This window comes from Hyla sarda, chromosome 5, assembly GCF_029499605.1.
Source record: "Hyla sarda isolate aHylSar1 chromosome 5, aHylSar1.hap1, whole genome shotgun sequence".
Lineage (NCBI taxonomy): Eukaryota > Metazoa > Chordata > Amphibia > Anura > Hylidae > Hyla > Hyla sarda.
This window is the reverse complement of record NC_079193.1, coordinates 236,332,585-236,350,824: the sequence shown is the minus strand read 5'-3', so window position 1 is coordinate 236,350,824 and position 18,240 is coordinate 236,332,585. Positions and strand designations below refer to the sequence as shown.

General features: G+C 40.8%; 1 protein-coding gene across 9 annotated transcripts in view; it reads left to right on the top strand.

The window, feature by feature from the left end:
- ADNP2 (ADNP homeobox 2) overlaps positions 1-17,981 on the top strand; it is a 30,776-nt gene extending 12,795 nt beyond the window's left edge. For 5 of the 9 annotated variants that reach the window (XM_056521334.1, XM_056521336.1, XM_056521333.1 and 2 more), the window contains exons 3-4: positions 10,102-10,191; positions 14,511-17,981. In XM_056521334.1, coding sequence (XP_056377309.1) covers positions 10,102-10,191; positions 14,511-17,219 — 2,799 coding nt within the window. In that variant the 3' untranslated portion in view covers positions 17,220-17,981. The remainder of the gene's footprint in view (positions 1-10,101; positions 10,192-14,510) is intronic. The other 4 variants (XM_056521339.1, XM_056521340.1, XM_056521338.1 and 1 more) reach the window with 1 other exon arrangement.
- The last annotated feature ends 259 nt before the right edge of the window (positions 17,982-18,240 follow it).

Genomic DNA, 18,240 nt, shown 5'->3' with positions numbered 1-18,240 from the left:
ATATATATATATATATATATATATATATATATATTATATGTTTTTGCCTGGATAACCCCTTTAAAGGTGTACTCCAAAATAGAACCCTTTTTTTTCTCCTTAAAACTTGCCCAGAATTCCGGTGAAGAAAACCGTGCCCTGGAGTCGAATGTGACCTACTGACTCATGGCAGCAGATGTATGAGCATATAGAGGAATGTGTCCACTGCCATGTAGTTGTTACAGCAATCAGCTGAGCTGCTGCACACCCCACACTCTTCCCCCAACAACCAAGAGTAGGGGGTGGTTGTGCACAGCTCAGCCTGTCACAGAGTCAGCACTTGGAGCAGCTGCTCAGGTCACATTCGGTTAGGGGGCACTTTCTTTACTACACTGGCATTAAAAACCAAAAAAAAGCAAATGACTTGCCTACCGCCACTCCTCTGGTAACACGCTCCTGTCCTGGGCAATGGTTCATTGTGGAGGACGGGAGCTCGATACTGGAGTCATTAACCCCTTAAGGACCGGGGTTTTTTCCATTTTTGCATTTTCGTTTTTTACTCCTTGCCTTTAAAAAATCATAACTCTTTCAATTTTGCACCTAAAAATCCATATGATGGCTTATATTTTGCGCCATCAATTCTACTTTGTAATGACATAAGTCATTTTGCCCAAAAATCTACGGTGAAACGGAAAAAAAAAAATCATTGTGCGACAAAATTGGAAAAAAAACGCCGGTTTGTAACTTTTGGGGGCTTCCGTTTCTACGTAGTAAATTTTTCGGTAAAAATGACACCTGATGTTTATTCTGTAGGTCCATACGATTAAAATGATATCCTACTTATATAGGTTTGATTTTGTCGCACTTCTGGAAAAAATCATAACTACATGCAGGAAAATTAATACGTTTAAAATTGTCATCTTCTGACCCCTATAACTTTATTATTTTTCCGTGTATGGGGCGGTATGAGGGCTCATTTTTTGCGCCGTGATCTGAAGGTTTTAACGGTACCATTTTTGCATTGATAGGACTTATTGATCGGTTTTTATTCATTTTTAAATGATATAAAAAGTGACCAAAAATGCACTATTTTGGACTTTGGAATTTTTTTTGCATGTACGCCATTGACCGAGCGGTTTAATTAATGATATATTTTTATAACTCGGACATTTCCGCACGCGGTGATACCATATATGTTTATTTTTATTTACACTTTTTTTTTTTTTTTTTTTTTTATTGGAAAGGGGGGGGGTGATTCAAACTTTTAATAGGGGAGGAGTTAAATGATCTTTAGTCACTTTTTTTTTTTTCACTTTTTTTTTTTGCAGTGTTATAGCTCCCATAGGGACCTATAACACTGCACACACTGATCTTCATCATTGATCACTGGTTTCTCATAAGAAACCAGTGATCAGCGATTCTGCCGCATGACTGCTCATGCCTGGATCTCAGGCACTGAGCAGTCATTTGGCGATCGGACAGCGAGGAGGCAGGTAGGGACCCTCCCGCTGTCCTGTAAGCTGTTCGGGATGCCGCGATTAGCCGCGGCTATCCTGAACAGCCCGACTGAGCTAGCCGGCAACTTTCACTTTCGCTTTTAGCCGCGCGGCTCAGCTCTGAGCGCGCGGCTAAAGGGTTAATAGTGCGCGACGCCGCGATCGGCGCCGCGCGCTATTAGAGGCGGGTCCCGGCTTCACTATGACGCCGGGCCCGCCGTGATATGATGCGGGGTTACTGTGTAACCCCGCGTTATATCAGGAGAGCAGGACCAAGGACGTACCGCTACGTCCTTGGGCCTTAAGGGGTTAAGGGAGCAATGTTTTTTTATTTTATTTTTTTTAATAAATACTGGCATTCTGAGCAAGTACTAAAGGGGAACTCCTGTGGGGGAAAAAATGTTTTCAAATCAACTGGTGCAAGTAAGTTAAAGGGGTTCTCCGGTGCTTAAACATCTTATTCCCTATCCAAAGGAAAGGGGATAAGATGCCTGATCGCGGGAGACCCGCCGCTGGGGACCCCCGGGATCATGCATGCGGCACCCCGTTTGTAATCAGTCTCTGGAGCGTGTCCGCTCCGGGACTGATTACCGGCGACTACAGTGCGGGTGGCGTGTGACGTCACGCTCCGCCCCGCAATGCAAGCCTACGGGAGGGGGCGTGATAGCTTGGATAGGGGATGTTTAAGCACCCCTTTAAACAGATTTGTAAATCACTTTTATTTAAAAATTTTAATCCTTCCAGTTCTTATCAGCTGCTGTTTACTACAGATACACTACAGAGAAATTTGTGAAGTTATTTCCAGTCTGGCCACAGTGCTCTCTGCTGACATCTCTGTCCCTATCAGGAACTGTCCAGAGGAGGAGAGGTTTTCTATGGGGATATGATTCTAATTTTGACAGTTCCTGACATGGACAGAGGGGTCAGCAGAGAGCACTGTTGTCAGACAGAAATAAATTTCACAAATTTCTCGGTTTTGTACAGCAACTAATAAGTACTGGAAGGATTAAGATTTTTTAATAGGAGTAATTTACAAATCTATTTAACTTTCAGGCATCAGTTGATGTTTCCACTGGAGTGGCCCACCTACATTATATAAAATTTTTGTTTACGACAGGTACACTTTTTAAGTTTGGGGGCTATGCTTTAAATGGCCATAGTCCAACAAAGTTTTGTCTTTACAGAATTCTATAAATTACCCTGGTCATTTGATGCTTGCTAATATTGCTTTTTGGGAAACATTATAGATCATTCCCCTTAGCAAAGGGATCACAATTGCCTGTCATTTTGGACAAGAACCATTTAAATGTATGAAGTTTTCTTGAAATGACAAAAACTTCAGATGTCAATGTTTTATGCAGTGCACTTAACAGTATAAATGACATGAAATCTTTTATAGGTCAGTACGATAACTATGCCCAATTTTTTAAGGTTTTATTTTAGTATTCTGTTCAGCAATTCCAAATTTACATAAAAAATGTGGGGGGAAATTTAAATATTAGGGCAGGGGTTTATTTTTAAAAACCTTTTACTACTCATTACAAGTGTTCAGTCCCCATAGAGAACTATTCTAAGCAACTATTTAGCACCTAAAGCACCTTTTAGATTTTCTATCTACAGACCCATATGAGGTCTTGTTTTTTGTGCCACCAATTGTACATTGTATTGACATTACTCCTTTTACCAAAAAATCTATTAACCAAAAAATTTGTGGAGGCAAAATTTTAAAAATAAAGCCATTATGCAACTTTTGGGGGCTTCCATTTTTATACATTGCACTTTCTGCCAAAAAATGACAAGTTATCTTCATTCTGTAAGTCTATACTATTAAAACTATACACAAGCTTTGTTTTATATTACTACTCTTAAAAAATAACTTTTTGTACAAAAATTTGTATACCTGTCCCTTTAACTCCTTAAGGACTCAGGGTTTTTTCCGTTTTTGCACTTTCGTTTTTTCCTCCTTACCTTTTAAAAATCATAACCCTTTCAATTTTCCACCTAAAAATCCATATCATGGCTTATTTTTTGCGTCGCCAATTCTACTTTGCAGTGACATTAGTCATTTTACCCAAAAATGCACGGCGAAACGGAAAAAAAAATCATTGTGCGATAAAATCGAAAAAAAAACGCCATTTTGTAACTTTTGGGGGCTTCCGTTTCTACGCAGTGCATATGTCGGTAAAAATTACACCTTATCATTATTCTGTAGGTCCATACGGTTAACATGATACCCTACTTATATAGGTTTGATTTTGTCGCACTTCTGGAAAAAATCATAACTACATGCAGGAAAATTTATACGTTTAAAAATGTCATCTTCTGACCCCTATAACTTTTTTATTTTTCCACGTACGGGGCGGTATGAGGACTCATTTTTTGCGCCGTGATCTGAAGTTTTTATTGGTATGATTTTTGTTTTTGATCTGACTTTTTGATCACTTTTTATTCATTTTTTAATGTTATAAAAAGTTACCAAAATACGCTTTTTTGGACTTTGGAATTTTTTTGCGCGTACGCCATTGACCGTACAGCTTAATTAATGATATATTTTTATAGTTCGGACATTTACGCACGCGGCGATACCACATATGTTTATTTTTATTTTTTTACACTGTTTTATTTTTCTTATGGGAAAAGGGGGGTGATTCAAACTTTTATTAGGGAAGGGGTTAAATGACCTTTATTAACACTTTTTTTTTTCCTTTTTTTTTTGCAGTGTTATAGGTCCCATAGGGACCTATAACACTGCACACACTGATCTCTCATCCTGATCACAGGCGTGTATTAACACGCCTGTGATCAGCATTATCGATGCTTGACTGCTCCTGCCTGGATCTCAGGCACGGAGCAGTCATTCGTCGATCGGACACCGAGGAGGCAGGTAAGAGCCCTCCCGGTGTCCGATCAGCTGTTCGGGACGCCGCGATTTCACCGCGGCGGTCCCGAACAGCCCGACTGAGCAGCCGGGATACTTTCAGTTTCACTTTAGAAGCGGCGGTCAGCTTTGACCGCCGCTTCTAAAGGGTTAATACCGCACATCGCCACGATCGGCGATGTGTGGTATTAGCCGCGGGTCCCGGCCGTTGATTAGCGCCGGGACCCACGCGATATGATGCGGGATCGCGGCGCGATCCCGCTTCATATCGCGGAAGCCGGCACAGGACGTAAATATACGTCCTGCGTCGTTAAGGGGTTAAGGACCATTCCCATTTTTGGCCTTAAGGACCAGACCATTTTTCATTTTTGCACTTTTTTGTTTTCCTCCTCCCCTTCTAAAAATCACAACGCTTTCAATTTTGCACCTATGGAGTCATATAGGGCTTGATTTTTTTTGCATCACTAATTGTACTTTGTAATGGCATCAATCATTTCATAACAAAATCTATGGCAAAACCAAAAATAATAAAAAAAAATTAAATAAAATCTATATATATATATATATATATATATATATAATATATAATATTATATAATATTTTGTTATATTTGGAGTGAAATTGAAGAAAAAAACATTTTTGAAATTTTGGGGGCTTCAGTTTCTATGCAGTGCACTTTTCGTTAAAAATGACACCTTATCTTTATTCTGTAGGTCCATAAGGTCACAGGGATTCCCAATTTATGTAGATTTTATTTTACTACTTATAAAAAAAAATTATAGCTAGATGCACAAAAATTATCTTTTAAAATTGTCATCTTCTGACCCTTGTAACTTGTTTTTCCACATACAGGCCTTGATGAGGGCTCATTTTTTGTGGGGTGTTCTGTAGTTTTAATTGGGACATTTTGGGACATTTTGATTGCTTTTTATTAATTTTTTTTGGTATATGAAGTGATCAAAAATGCACAGTTGGACTTGAGTGTTTAAAGGAGAACTCCAGAACATAAAAATTGTCGCCCATAGTGCCGGCAGTAAAAAAAAAAATAAAGATGTACATACCTTCCTCTGCTCCCCCGGGGCCTCCGGTAACCGGCTCCGGTCTCCGCCGCGATCCACTTCCTGGTGGTCGGATGAGTCATACTGCGCTCAGCCAATCACCGGCCGCAGTGAAGTCCTGACTCGGCCGACGATAGGCTGAGCGGCACGTTTTCGGCCCCGGCCGCAGGTGCCGGTGTAGTGAGGAATTTTGTGTCCTGAAGCGTTTTCACACTGCCGCTCAGCCTATCGCCGGCCGAGTCGGACTTTGCTGCGGCTGGTGATTGGCTGAGTACAGTATGATTCATCCGACCACCGGCAACCAGGAAGTGGATCGCAGCAGAGACCGGAGCCGGTTACCGGGGGGAGCGGAGGAAGATATGTACATCTTTATTTTTTTTTTACTGCCGGCAGTATGGGCCACAATTTTTATATTCCGAAGTTCTCCTTTAACATGTATGCCGTCAACCGTGCAGTTTAACAGTTCTGACATTTACACACCTGGCGGTACTACATATGACTTTATTTTTGACTACATTATTTTATTTAAAAAATGGGAAAAGGAAGGGGGATTCAAAATTATTGGTAAGGGGTCAACTTACTTTTATTTATTACCTTTTTTTTTTTCCTCCCCATAGGGGGCTATAATATGCAATCTTTTGATTGCATACACTGTTCAATGCTGTGCCATAGCATAGCATCTGATCCCTATAACACTTTCCTATATCAGTGGTTGTATGAGGACAAATCTTTTTTTGCCATGATCTGTAGTTTTTCTAGGTACCACTTCTGTTTTCATGGGACTTTTTGATAACCTTTATTTTATTTTTTATTTTTATTGGTACGTGAAGTGACTGGCATTTGGTATTTTTGTTTACATGATATTTTAAAATGGGGGGAGGGGAAAGGGGATGATTCTAATTTTAGGGAAAGGGCTTTATTCACATTCAATTCCTTTTTTTTTTTTTTTTTTTTATTCACAATTTTTTTTAGGACCCATAGAAGACTATATTACAATCTTTCAATTGCATACACTAAACAATATTTAAAGAGTACCTGTCACCAAACTAAACTTTTAATATATTGTTCCTTATGTAATTATTAGACACTTTGCTATTTATTTGCTATTAAAACTCCCAACCTTTTATATGTTTTTAATGTGATTAAAAAAACGGCCACTAAGTGGCTCTGTCTTGTTCCCTTTGCAAGTCAGAGTTAGTTTGGTTTCCTCCCGGCCTGGCAGGAGACCAGACCTCAGGAAGTGCATGCGGAGCATGGTGAGGCACAGCTCTCCCAGGCTTCAGTGGTGTCAACCCTGCTGGGGAACGCCCACTTTCTCCTGCTGGGAGCTCACACAATGTGAGCAAGTGGAAAGGTATAATACAGAGCCTCTGAAAGCTCTGAAAATTTTTGTTAAAGGCAGGAGGGGTGTTAGGAGTAGTTGGGGAATATAATCTGAGTTAGTTCAGCAAATATGGTTTGATGACAGGTAGTCTTTAAAGCAAGCAAAGAAAATCCATCTGCACTCAGTTCCTGTCTAATCTGCTCCCTCCATAAAGTCGTTTTTTTATTTTTTATTTTTTTGATGAACGCAAAATATAGGAAGATTGTTTTTCATACTAGCACTTGAGTGCCATTGTATTTTCTTCACTTGCTATAAATATTGGACTGTTGTACTTTAACATATACGACTGAGCACCACAGAGTACTGTATTCCAGCATGTGGAGTCAAATGGCTAGTCCCTCTAGTGGGTCAGCTGCTGCAATTTAGTTTAAAGGGAAACTCCAGTGTAAAAAAAAAAAAAAAAAATGTTTTCAAATCAACTGGTGCAAGAAAGTTAAACAGATTTGTAAATCACTTCTATTTAAAAATCTTAACCCTTCCAGTATTTATCAGCTGCTGTATACTACAGAGACATTTGTGAAGTTCTTGTCTGTCTGACCACAGTGCTCTCTGCTGACACCTCAGTCCGTGACAGGAACTATCCAGAGCAGGAGAGGTTTTCTATGGGGGTATTATATCTGGACAGTTTCTGACACAGACAGAGTGGTCAGCAGAGAGCACTGTGGTCAGACAGAAAAGAAATTCACAAATTATTCTGTTTTATACAGCAGCTGATATGTACTGGAAGGATCAAGATTTTTTTAATAGAAGTAATTCACAAATCTGTTTAACTTTCAGACACCAGTTGATTTGAAAACATTTGTTTTCTACATGTTTCCACCGGAGCACTCCTTTAATAATGTTGATCCTACTATGGTGTATTCACTGAATAATGCTGTGACTTAGCACTTCATTACTACAGTCTGCTGAGGCTACCTACACTGGTGGAGCGCTGTATGGATGACCCGGAGGCAGGTAAGAGAACTCTACCTGTCATCTCGGCTGATTGGGACCACCATAGCAAAATTGCACCGACCAGATTAGCTCCACTGAGCTGCCGGCAATAATTACAATTTTATGGAGCTAGGTAACTAGATTGGCCACAGGTGTGAGGGTTCGATTCTGTGTGGTGTTTGTTTTTTGTATGTGTGTGTTTCTGTGTATGTGACTCTTCAAGTATTAAGACCCTTTGAAAGAGAAGTCTCGTGCAGAAATATATTCGGCCATTATGCCCGGAATGGGACTTGTCTGCCGCTGCTCCTTAGGTGTTCCGGTGGCCAGGGTCCATGAATCACACTGCTGTTTAGACAATCATCGGCCAAAGTGGGTCATGGCTCCAGATGGCAATTAGCTGAGCCTCAGTGAAGACAGCAGCAGAGATCTGGAGTGGTAATATTGGGGTACCAAGAAAGCAGCAACACCGGGACACCAGGGAGCTCTGTGGCAGGTGAGTCCCATTTGTTCTGGCAGCCCAGGCATAATTGCCTCACATATTTTTTTTTAAGTGCTTCAATGAAAAGTGGACTTTTGTTTCCTTCTAGATTAGAAGTAGAAAGATATACATACTGATGCACCTCACTTACATCAGAGCAGTATCATCTGTCTGTGCTTAGTTGAATTGCACGTAAACACGAAAAAGAAATACACAGGAGCGCACCTAGTGAGGACCGTATGATCACGATAAATAAGGAGAAAAAGAAAAATCTGCCCCTTACTGGAGGGTGTTATGCTAAGAGCTCAACACCTTTAAATGCATATGTGTATATTGTAATGGTCAGCAGCCTTGTGGCCCATCCGATTCTTCAGGTAAGAACATGATGCAAAAGTAGAAACCACAGTAGGACTCGGCAACAGGAGAAAATTGGGACACTCCTGTTGGAATCCTACTGTGGTTTCCAGTTGAAGTTCCAGTATATTCCAAGCGTGGCCCTCAAGTACCCCCAACGGGTCATGGTTTTTGTGATTCCCTTAGACTTTCACAGGTATATTAGTCAGACATCAGCACAATCATATCACCTGTGAAAGACTAGGGGAATCCTGGAAACCTCACCTGTGGGGGGACTTGAGGACCGCACTAGGAAAATTCTGGCATAGCACATACATGTGCCCTGTTCAATACATTTGTGGTCAAGGAGAATTGTACTAAAATGGTATTGGTCACCTCACTCTATGCATTCAGTTTGCAACAACATTTTTAATAGAAGCTGTATTTGCATTCATTTTATTTCATGCAGGAAATTTCAGACTTTTTGCAAAGAAAAAGGCTGCTGGAATCTGGTTGCTAAGGGCAACTGCTCCACTGTTCCTTTGCTCAAAGTTTGATTAATCCCTCCTCATCTTTCAGGGTAAGTTCACATGTGCATATTTGCTTCAGAAAACCCATAGTGGATTTTGATATCCACGGACTTTAATGGGTTTGGAGCAAATCTGCAATAGTAGTAAATGATTTGCCATGGACTTGGATAGTAGTTTATTATTAGGGCAAGTGAAGTTTCCTGATTGGATCAAAATAGAAAAGAGGTTACTGGTGTGGAACACCCCTTTAAACTGGTGTTTTCCCCCTCAGGACTTTTTGATGACCTAGCCATATGATAGACATCAGTCACTGATAGGAGGGGGGCAGACATTCAGCACTCATACTGATCAGCTGTTCGGCACCTGCTTAATACAGTGAACTGAGTTTGTCCCAGACTTAAAGCCATGAGGCTTGTGGCATTGAAAGGTGAACACACTGGGGAAGATTTATCAAATGTATATAAAGGAAGAGTGGTGCAGTTAGCCATAGCAGCCAACCAGATAGCTTCTTTTGCTTTTCCGATGTTTTTTTTTCTTCTCTCTCTTAATTATAATAAATAAGCAATCTAATTGGGTAACTGCACCACTCTTTCTCCACACAGGTTTTGATTAGCCTCCCCCTTTCACTTTTCAGGGTTTTACAGTAATTTACATTTACAGTATCAAAGACATGGGGGGAGGAAAGGGCCTCCAAAACGGTGCCACTTATGTGTGTCTTCTATTACAAAATGGGGTTCAGGTGTAATAACAGACTCCTGTGGGGAGGGGGCATTAGCCAGAGATTTGAAGGCTAAACTAACATTTTTTTGAACAGGTGGCATTTGTTAAAATATATATCTTTTAACAAGCAGTATTATGCACTATGGACGTGAGGTCTAGGCTAAAAGGTTTGCCGCAAAGATCATATTGTGTACAGAAACAACTGCTTAGCTGGGTGGGCTCCTTCAAGAAGTGCATGACTTTTATTTGGAGCCACAGTAACGCTTGCAATACATTAAGTATCAAAACGTATATTTTTGTTTGTTTTTTAGGAAATCAACACTTATAATCCAGGAGACACACACAATTCCAGTACATCATGGGAGGATGTCTCGCTTTGGGAAGCTTTTGGACGCAGAAATGTATGTCTTATGCTAGCTGTTGGAAAATAGAGTAGAACAGGTTTTTTTAACAGTATACTGGTCTGTCACATATGAACAGATAAGTATTTGCCGGAGCTAGATATGTGACTATATTATTTTCTGGAAGGTGTCTGTACATTTTATAAATCTGTTAAACAGTCGGTATACATTCCACTAAATTTTATACATAATGGCAGGTTTTCCTTTTGTGTTGTACTTATGGCAGTAATGCCACTATAAAGGTCTTCCATGAGTAAGCTGCATATTGCCTGGTACTTTCCATATCATCCACATGTAGATATTGAAATTTATTTATTTTTTGTCCAAAAAACTTATTTGGATCCTCCCTTGATGTCACTGCCTTGTGTAATGTTAGTACATTTCCTTTCTTTTGTTCAGTGCTTATTTTTAATGACCAACTTTTATAATAAAACATTTTTGTGCATATGTTAATCTGTCTGGCTTCAGTTGCATGTCTGGTTGCTATAGAATTAAATACAGCCGACTGTCCCCATGAGCAGACATGGTTTCCCTTCACAGCCAGAGAGATTAGAGGGATTGGGGTACCTGTTGTAGCAATCAGGGCAGTCACAGCAATTAAATCCTTATGATTTTAACTTTTATCACCTGTTCTTTGAATACATAATTAACTTGGTGGTAGTTACCCTGTACATTTATATTTTACAGTTGTTTGCTTTGTGGATGGTGATAATGTGCTGTGTTTGAGAAGCTTTTGACAGTCTAGATTATACACATTAGGTAAAAGTTGGCCAAATACGCTTTTCAACTCTTTTCTCTGACAGTGACGTGGAGCCAAGGCCAATGCCAGATCTCACGTATACGCTGTGGCTCCTGTGACTGTCACATGGCTTCATGTCACTGCTGAGGGACGGCTCAGACTCTGTGGTCAGGCTACAGGAGATAATGGAAATGGTGTAGGCGACGGCCCCCCAGTACGCCAACAAACTGGGAGAATAACCACGGCTATTTTAGCAGTTTTTTTTTTTAAGCATTTTCACTTTTTATTCTGCACTTATGTCCTCTGTAAACTGCCATGGAAATGAGCATGGATACTGTGTAATTTTTGCTCCATTAACAATGGAGCTGAAAAGTGTGTGGAATTAAGCAGGGAATTTTTTTCCTGCTAATTCTATAGTTAGTGTGAGCATACATAAAGCCTCGCACAGCATAACAAAATCATATCAATCTGCTTCGTTCCCCCTGTGCTATAACAGGCTGCCTGCAGTCTGCATTGCACATTTTTCTTAAAAGGGAATCTGTCAGCTCTATAGCTTACACTGGGCTTGTGTCAAGAGGTCTATGCAACCCCCCCCCCCCCCCTTCCTTCTTTGACATACAGGGCTCCGCATCCAGTACTGAGTTGACAGATTGCCTTTAAAACAATAGGGGAAATGAATAAAAACTGAAAACAAGAATCTGGTTTTGCCCATAGCAACAAATCACAGCTCAATGAGTTCTGTTAAAATAAAAGCTGAGCTCTGAATGGCTACTGTGGGGAAATGTTTTTTTTTTCATTCTCACTCGCTGTATCAAAGTTGCAGAATTCTTTATTATACAATGGTCGACAACCTTTTTGTTATTAACCATTGTGTTTAGCGATGCACAGAAAGGAAAATTTTGGGGCAAAAGTGAAAATTTAAGCTGCGCTTGGCTGAAAACAAAAAATGCATTGCCCCAACCATTTTTTAAAATATAGTTTTTGGAGAATGGGAAAAGGAGGGCAATTTTAAACTTAATTTGAAAGGGGTTAATGGGTGTGTTTTTTTTTTTTACTTTTTTATTAAAAATATTTTTTTTTACACTTTGTCCCCTCAGGGGACTTTTAGGAGGAATCCTTAGATTCCTCATACAGATCAATGGTGGTTCCATAGAAGCCCATTGATCGATGTGCTCTGCGATCATTTGGTCGAGCCAGGCTCAATCAAATGCAAAGCCACAGACCTGACAGAAGGAAGCACAGGCAATCCACCCCACTAGCCCACCAGGGAGCCTTTACAGGTCCCTTTAGACGACGTTGTCAGCTTTGACAGCGGCGATCTAAAGGGTTAATAGCTGGCCGCGGCGATCACTACATGTCGTCAATTAGCAGTAGCCCCCCGCTACAAGAATTAGCTGGGGGCTGCGGGGCATGGCAGATGACTGACATCGGAGCAATCACAGTTGTCTGTCACTACAGACAGATGTCTGCTGCTGACAGTAGCTGGCATCTCCCGCGTATGACGCAGATCCAACCTGCGGGACCACGTCATATCCTCACCCGATCCATGACTGACTTGATTGCCATGGGTCGGGAAGAGGTTAAGCCACGCCGTCTGGTGGCCGCTGCCGAAACCCTCTGGCGGTAGGACCCTGCGCCGTCGCCATCGATGGCAATGCAGTGCTCACGGAATTCCATACAAAGAACAGGTTCAGGCGCAGATCAATTTCAGCTGCGGAATTCTCAGTTGCTGAAATTCTGCAGTGTGAATGGGTCGGCGGAAGACCCATTAACACTGTTAGGGGTACATAACCGTGAAATTGATGTACGGAATTCAGCCACAATTCCTCATTGTGAATATACCCTTACACAGTGAAGATGTATGGATGCACCAAGCAGCCCTCCATGGTTTAGACTAACTTCAGATTGGAATAGTGTGAATTATAAGGGAAAAAAAGTTATTTTGTAAATTCAGGATTTGTTGTTTAGAACTCAAAAAACAGTGTTCAAGCCTGTATGTATTTAGTGTTTGCTTTTAGACTTTTAATGCACATTAATCTACCTAAATGTTGTATAACATTGCACATATTTTACTATGTTACATGTTTATTAGGTTGAATTGAAACAGTGCAGATTTACAGTACAATACATGTGGGTGGGGATTTAATAGCCTTATCCACGTGTAGTTAAAATAAATGTCATTTCTAGCATATTTGCTGTGGGTTTTTATTTTTTTCCCCCACGTTAAAACGTGCTTACGTGTTGATTTTGAAGGACATCTGTCAGTAGTATCACCCGCACTAAACCTGTTACACAGGCTTGTAGTGCGGGTGATGCTGATTAAAACGGTAGTCATTATTGTCCAGATTCGCCCAGCTGTTCTGCCGCAAATCATGTTTTTCTATTTATGCTAATGCGGGCCTTGGGGCATGGGTAGAGCTCCGATCCGAGCTTGGGGCACGCTGACATCATCTTCACAGGGCTGCCACTCTGCCCGGCTCATAAATTTTCATAACCCCCCTCCCTGCGTTTTCGCCGGGTTAATGTACGGCGCATGCACCGCTTACTGTGTACTTCTGGAAGCGGCATTCCCCTCGGCTTCTTACTTATCAAAGATGGCTGCGGCAGTGAAGCTGAGGGGAATGCCGCTTCCAGGAGTACGCAGTAAGCGGTGCATGCGCCGTACGCTAACGTAGACTAAGGAGCAGGGAGGGGGGGTTATGAATATTGATGAGCCCGGCGGAGTGGCCCCCCAGCAAAGATGACGTCAGCATGCCCCAAGCTTGGATTGGAGCTCTGCCCATGCCCCAAGGTTAGCATAAATAAATAAAAACACGAATTGTGGAACGGCTGGGCGAATCTGGACAATGTGAGTACCGTTTTTTAATCGCCATCACCCGCACTACAAGCCTGTGTGACAGGTTTAGTGCGGGTGATACTACTGACAGATTTCCTTTTTAAAGCCTATTTACAGTGGAAAAATTCTGCAACTTCTGGATTTAGCCTTAAAAGGAATCTGTCATCAGTGTCACCCGCACTAACCTGTTTGTATAGGTTTTGTAGTACAAGTGACACTGATGAAAATGATACTTACCTCAGGCCGATCCGTGGCCCCGTCCACCCATTATGCTCCTTATTCGGGCAGCAGGCTAGTGCATTAGCGGAGCTCCAGAAGCACGCTGACATTACGCTGCGGCTTCCTCAAGCCTCCTCGCAGCTGGGCTGAGTGAGGAAGTAGCAGCCGTGACCAATGAGGAAGATAACTGGTGAACAGGACCACAGATCAGAGATGGTAAGTATCATTATTATTGGGGTCACACGCTCTACCAGCCTGGTCAGTGTGGGTTCCACTGATGACAGATTCCCTAAAGAAAACAAATCAAGCTCTCTCCAGAGAAGCTGGAAATGCTAACAGATTTTGGATATGCAGTGTACAGATTTGTGAACGTAGCAATTACCCGAGTGACTGAATGAAAGTACATTGCATTTCACTTATTATTTAATTCTGTTTGTGTAAATATGATACTTTTAATGTTTTAAAAATGCAAAAACATAGTTTGGTTACTTTAACATTATTTCCCATCTTTCTGCTTCTTTTTAGGGTTACAGATCAAAACAGTTCTGCTGTAGTCTCTGCAATTTCTCCACTAGACTGCTTTCTTCATTTAAAAGTCATCTACAACGCTACCACGAAGATGAGAAGGACCAGGAACTTATGTCGGCTTGTCCAAGCTGCCCATACACTTCACAAACAAAGAATGTTGTAAAGCATATGCGGATATTTCACTCTAGTGTTCGTAAAGTCCCGTCTGAAAAAGAGAGCCCAAATACAGTAAAGTCAGTCAAGTTTTCTTGTTCAAAATGTAACTTTACTGACAATCTGTATTATACCTTGAAAAGGCATGTTCTTCTGACCCATCATCAAGCTGAACTTGAAAATTACTTTGGGGAAAAGTCTGAAAATGACCTCAAACTTTCTTCTGTATTTAAGATCAGTCCAGATAGGTTTTATTGCAAAAAATGCAGTTGCATTACTGGTAATCGTGATGCTTTGATGTACCACATTTTAACATCGGACAAACACAGAGATCTGGAACTTAAACTTAGAAATGATATTTCTGATATTAGTCGGCCACGTGTTAGAAAACCATACAAAAAGTTTCCAAGTTCCACTGTAGCTTATCCGCCTAAACCACCAGTGTTGCTGCATAATGCCACACCTGTAGCTCATCCAGCCACTCAAGATGTAAAAGTGCTTTCTCTTCCACAGAATGGTCCTAATACACCTTTGTTAGGAACACCCAACCCCCCGATTCAGAAAATGCTACCAGTAGCCACAGTTTCTGATCCTGCAGCAGGTTTGGGCCAGAAAAGATCTACTACGCTTGCTCCTTCTGCTCAGGTCGGGTTTGTTACTGCTCAGCTTCCTCAAAACCAGAGCATTACCCTTCAAGCTTCTCTTCCTCAATCTGTCTTCCTGGCTCCAAGATTTCCTTTGAACCAGCCTGTTACTGCAACTGTGCTTCCTTCAGGAGGTCAGGTTATCACTGGTACTCAGGCTGGTGTGAGCTCTGGTGTTCTGCCCATTAACCAAACTTTGACTTTAAATCAGTCTGCCGTTTTAACCTGTCCACAGGGTTTGCAGTCTGCTGTAATAAATATGAGTCCAGGAGTGAGGCCTAACAATGTTGCAGGAAATCAACCTGGCATTGCTCCAAATACAATCCTTACTGCCCCCATACTTAGACAGCTGATACCAACAGGGAAGCAAGTGAATGGCATACCAACATATACACTTGCTCCTCTCTCAGTAACATTGCCAGTTTCTCCATGTGCTTTACCTGCTGTTACTCCACCCAAAGTGCCAGTACAGTTGTCTCAGCCTGATAAAGGGATTCAGGTTTCAACTTCTCCTGCTAGTGCACCATCTCCACCTGCTGTAAAGGCGCAAACTGTACCCCCAAAGCCCCCTAAACCTACTGCTGCAAAAAGTCCAGTCATTGCTCAATCTAGAGACAAGGAGGCTAAGCAGTGGAAGACATGCCCTGTTTGCAATGAACTATTTCCCCCGAATGTGTATGAGGTACACATGCAAATTGCTCATATAAAACAAAAAAATAGTCCTAACAAACCAACAGCATCTTCCACCAACAAAGAGGCAAAGGAAACTGTAGTCATAGCAGCTCAGGCACCATTTTTGAAAGTCCTGAATGAAAGATCAATTAGATGTGTTACTTGCAAGACATTTACCGAAGAAGCCGAGGTGCTGAAACACCTACTTATGCATGGCATGGTATGCCTTTACTGTAAAGCAGTGTTCTACGAACTAAGAAACTTTATCTACCATATGAAAATTCTACATGTAGACAAAAAGAAGTTGCATCGTGATTTTGTCAAGAAAGGTGTCACAATATCAAGTGATGCTAATGGTGATCCACGTTTTCCTCATTTTGATTTTACCTTTACTGTGTCTAGAGAAGAGATTGGAGACACAGAGATGCGTATTGCAATAGTTACTGGAGCTAACTTAAACACAGCTACTCCAATTTACATCAAAGTACAATATATACCAGAGTCTTGTGGTTCAGAAAATCAGCAAGCCTCAAATTGTCCATTTTGTAATTGTGCTTTGTCAAGGTCTGAGGTATATGAGAACCATTTGAAAGAAAAGCATCATATAATGCCCACCGTGCATACAATACTAAAGACTCCTGCTTTTAAGTGCATTCATTGCTGTGGTGTTTACACTGGCAGCATGACCTTGTCAGCCATTTCAATCCATCTTCAGCGTTGTCGCAATGCGCCGAAAGATAGTACCTCTGGAGCAGAGTTGGTTCCTGAAAATAATGGTAAGCATGTGAAAAAGCAAAACGATTCTGGTGATGCTCAGGGAGTCTCCAGTGAATCCAAGCACAATTACAAATCTGGTTCTAGTGCATCAAGAGACCTGGTACCTTCTAAAAGGAGGAGGCTTGATGCCAAACCAGATTCTTTAGAGTCTTTTGAAACGTTGCCTTCTCTTGACATCCTCGAAATGATTCCAGACTCTAGTGCAACGGTGTCTCATGAATCTAAGAAAGAGTTTTTGTCAGAGTATTTCCACAAAAAACCATACCCCAGCAAGAAGGAAATAGAACTGTTGTCTGCTTTACTTGAAATGTGGAAAAGTGATGTAGCTTCATTTTTTGGTACAAAACGTTATATATGTTTGAAATTTCTCCGAGGTCACAAACAGAGAGTATTGCTGGGATTTAAAATGGCTGACCTGAAGAAAGTACAGCATGACATAGAGCTCTCGGAAGACTATTAAGTACATTTAGTTAACAATTGGTTGTAATGCCATACTCCTGATCAGAATGCCGATGTCTTCTGTAAGTTCTTGCTAAAAAGCCAGGAGGAACTGTTAACACACTTTTAAATTGTCAGTTTGCATTTTTGTTTTCCCCTGTTCTGGTGCTCTCATTTATCAGCTATTAAGGTGTGCACGTTCTAAGTGACCTCTGTATAAGCTTGTCCCTGTCCATAGGAATGCTCCATTCTCTTAATATTCTGTTCAGTTTCCCATTTGTACATTTTGATTTTAAATTGTTTTGTCATTTTGTATTTCTGTCTTCATTCATGTTTGACAGCTCTATTATCACAATGTGTGCACACTTCATGGCTAAAATGTATGTCGTCGACAGTGGTTTTACTATGCAGTGTTGGATAATGGAAAGTGTAGCACACAGAATCTGCACTTGTCCATTATAGGTATATCAGGGTAAGAAACTAGTATCATTGGGATACTGTATAGTGCCTACAGCACATGTTGTTAGTATTGAGTACACTGTGTTCTTGCCTCTGTTGTACACAACGGTTGCTTTTGCCTCTAGTATGTTAAATCTGGTGGTTCCCCCCCTGTTGTAACCAATGTTCAGCCATAATGTGCTCCTGTGTTGGATTGTTTTTTTTCCCTCAAGACTAAAAAAAAACCAAAAAAAAAAAAAACCTTGGATAAACCTTTAAAAATCTACACAATTCTTTAGTAGCTGTCTTTTCCTGGGTGAAGCGTTTTTTTTTTTTTTTTTTTTTTTTTTTTTTTTTTTTATAAAGCCTCTCTTCTGGTGGCATTTAGAACCATATAAACATTTATTTACACTGAGTGGAACATGATTTCTACATCATTTTGGGTGTACTTAACAAGACAATTTTCTTTGTTTCCCGGTATGGAAATTTCAACTTCTATTTAGTTTTTAATGTGTAATACAGGACTCTTTTATATACATGTACACATATATAAATATTATATAATTTATTAGTAACTTTGGGAAATCAGGAACCCCTAGTTGTAG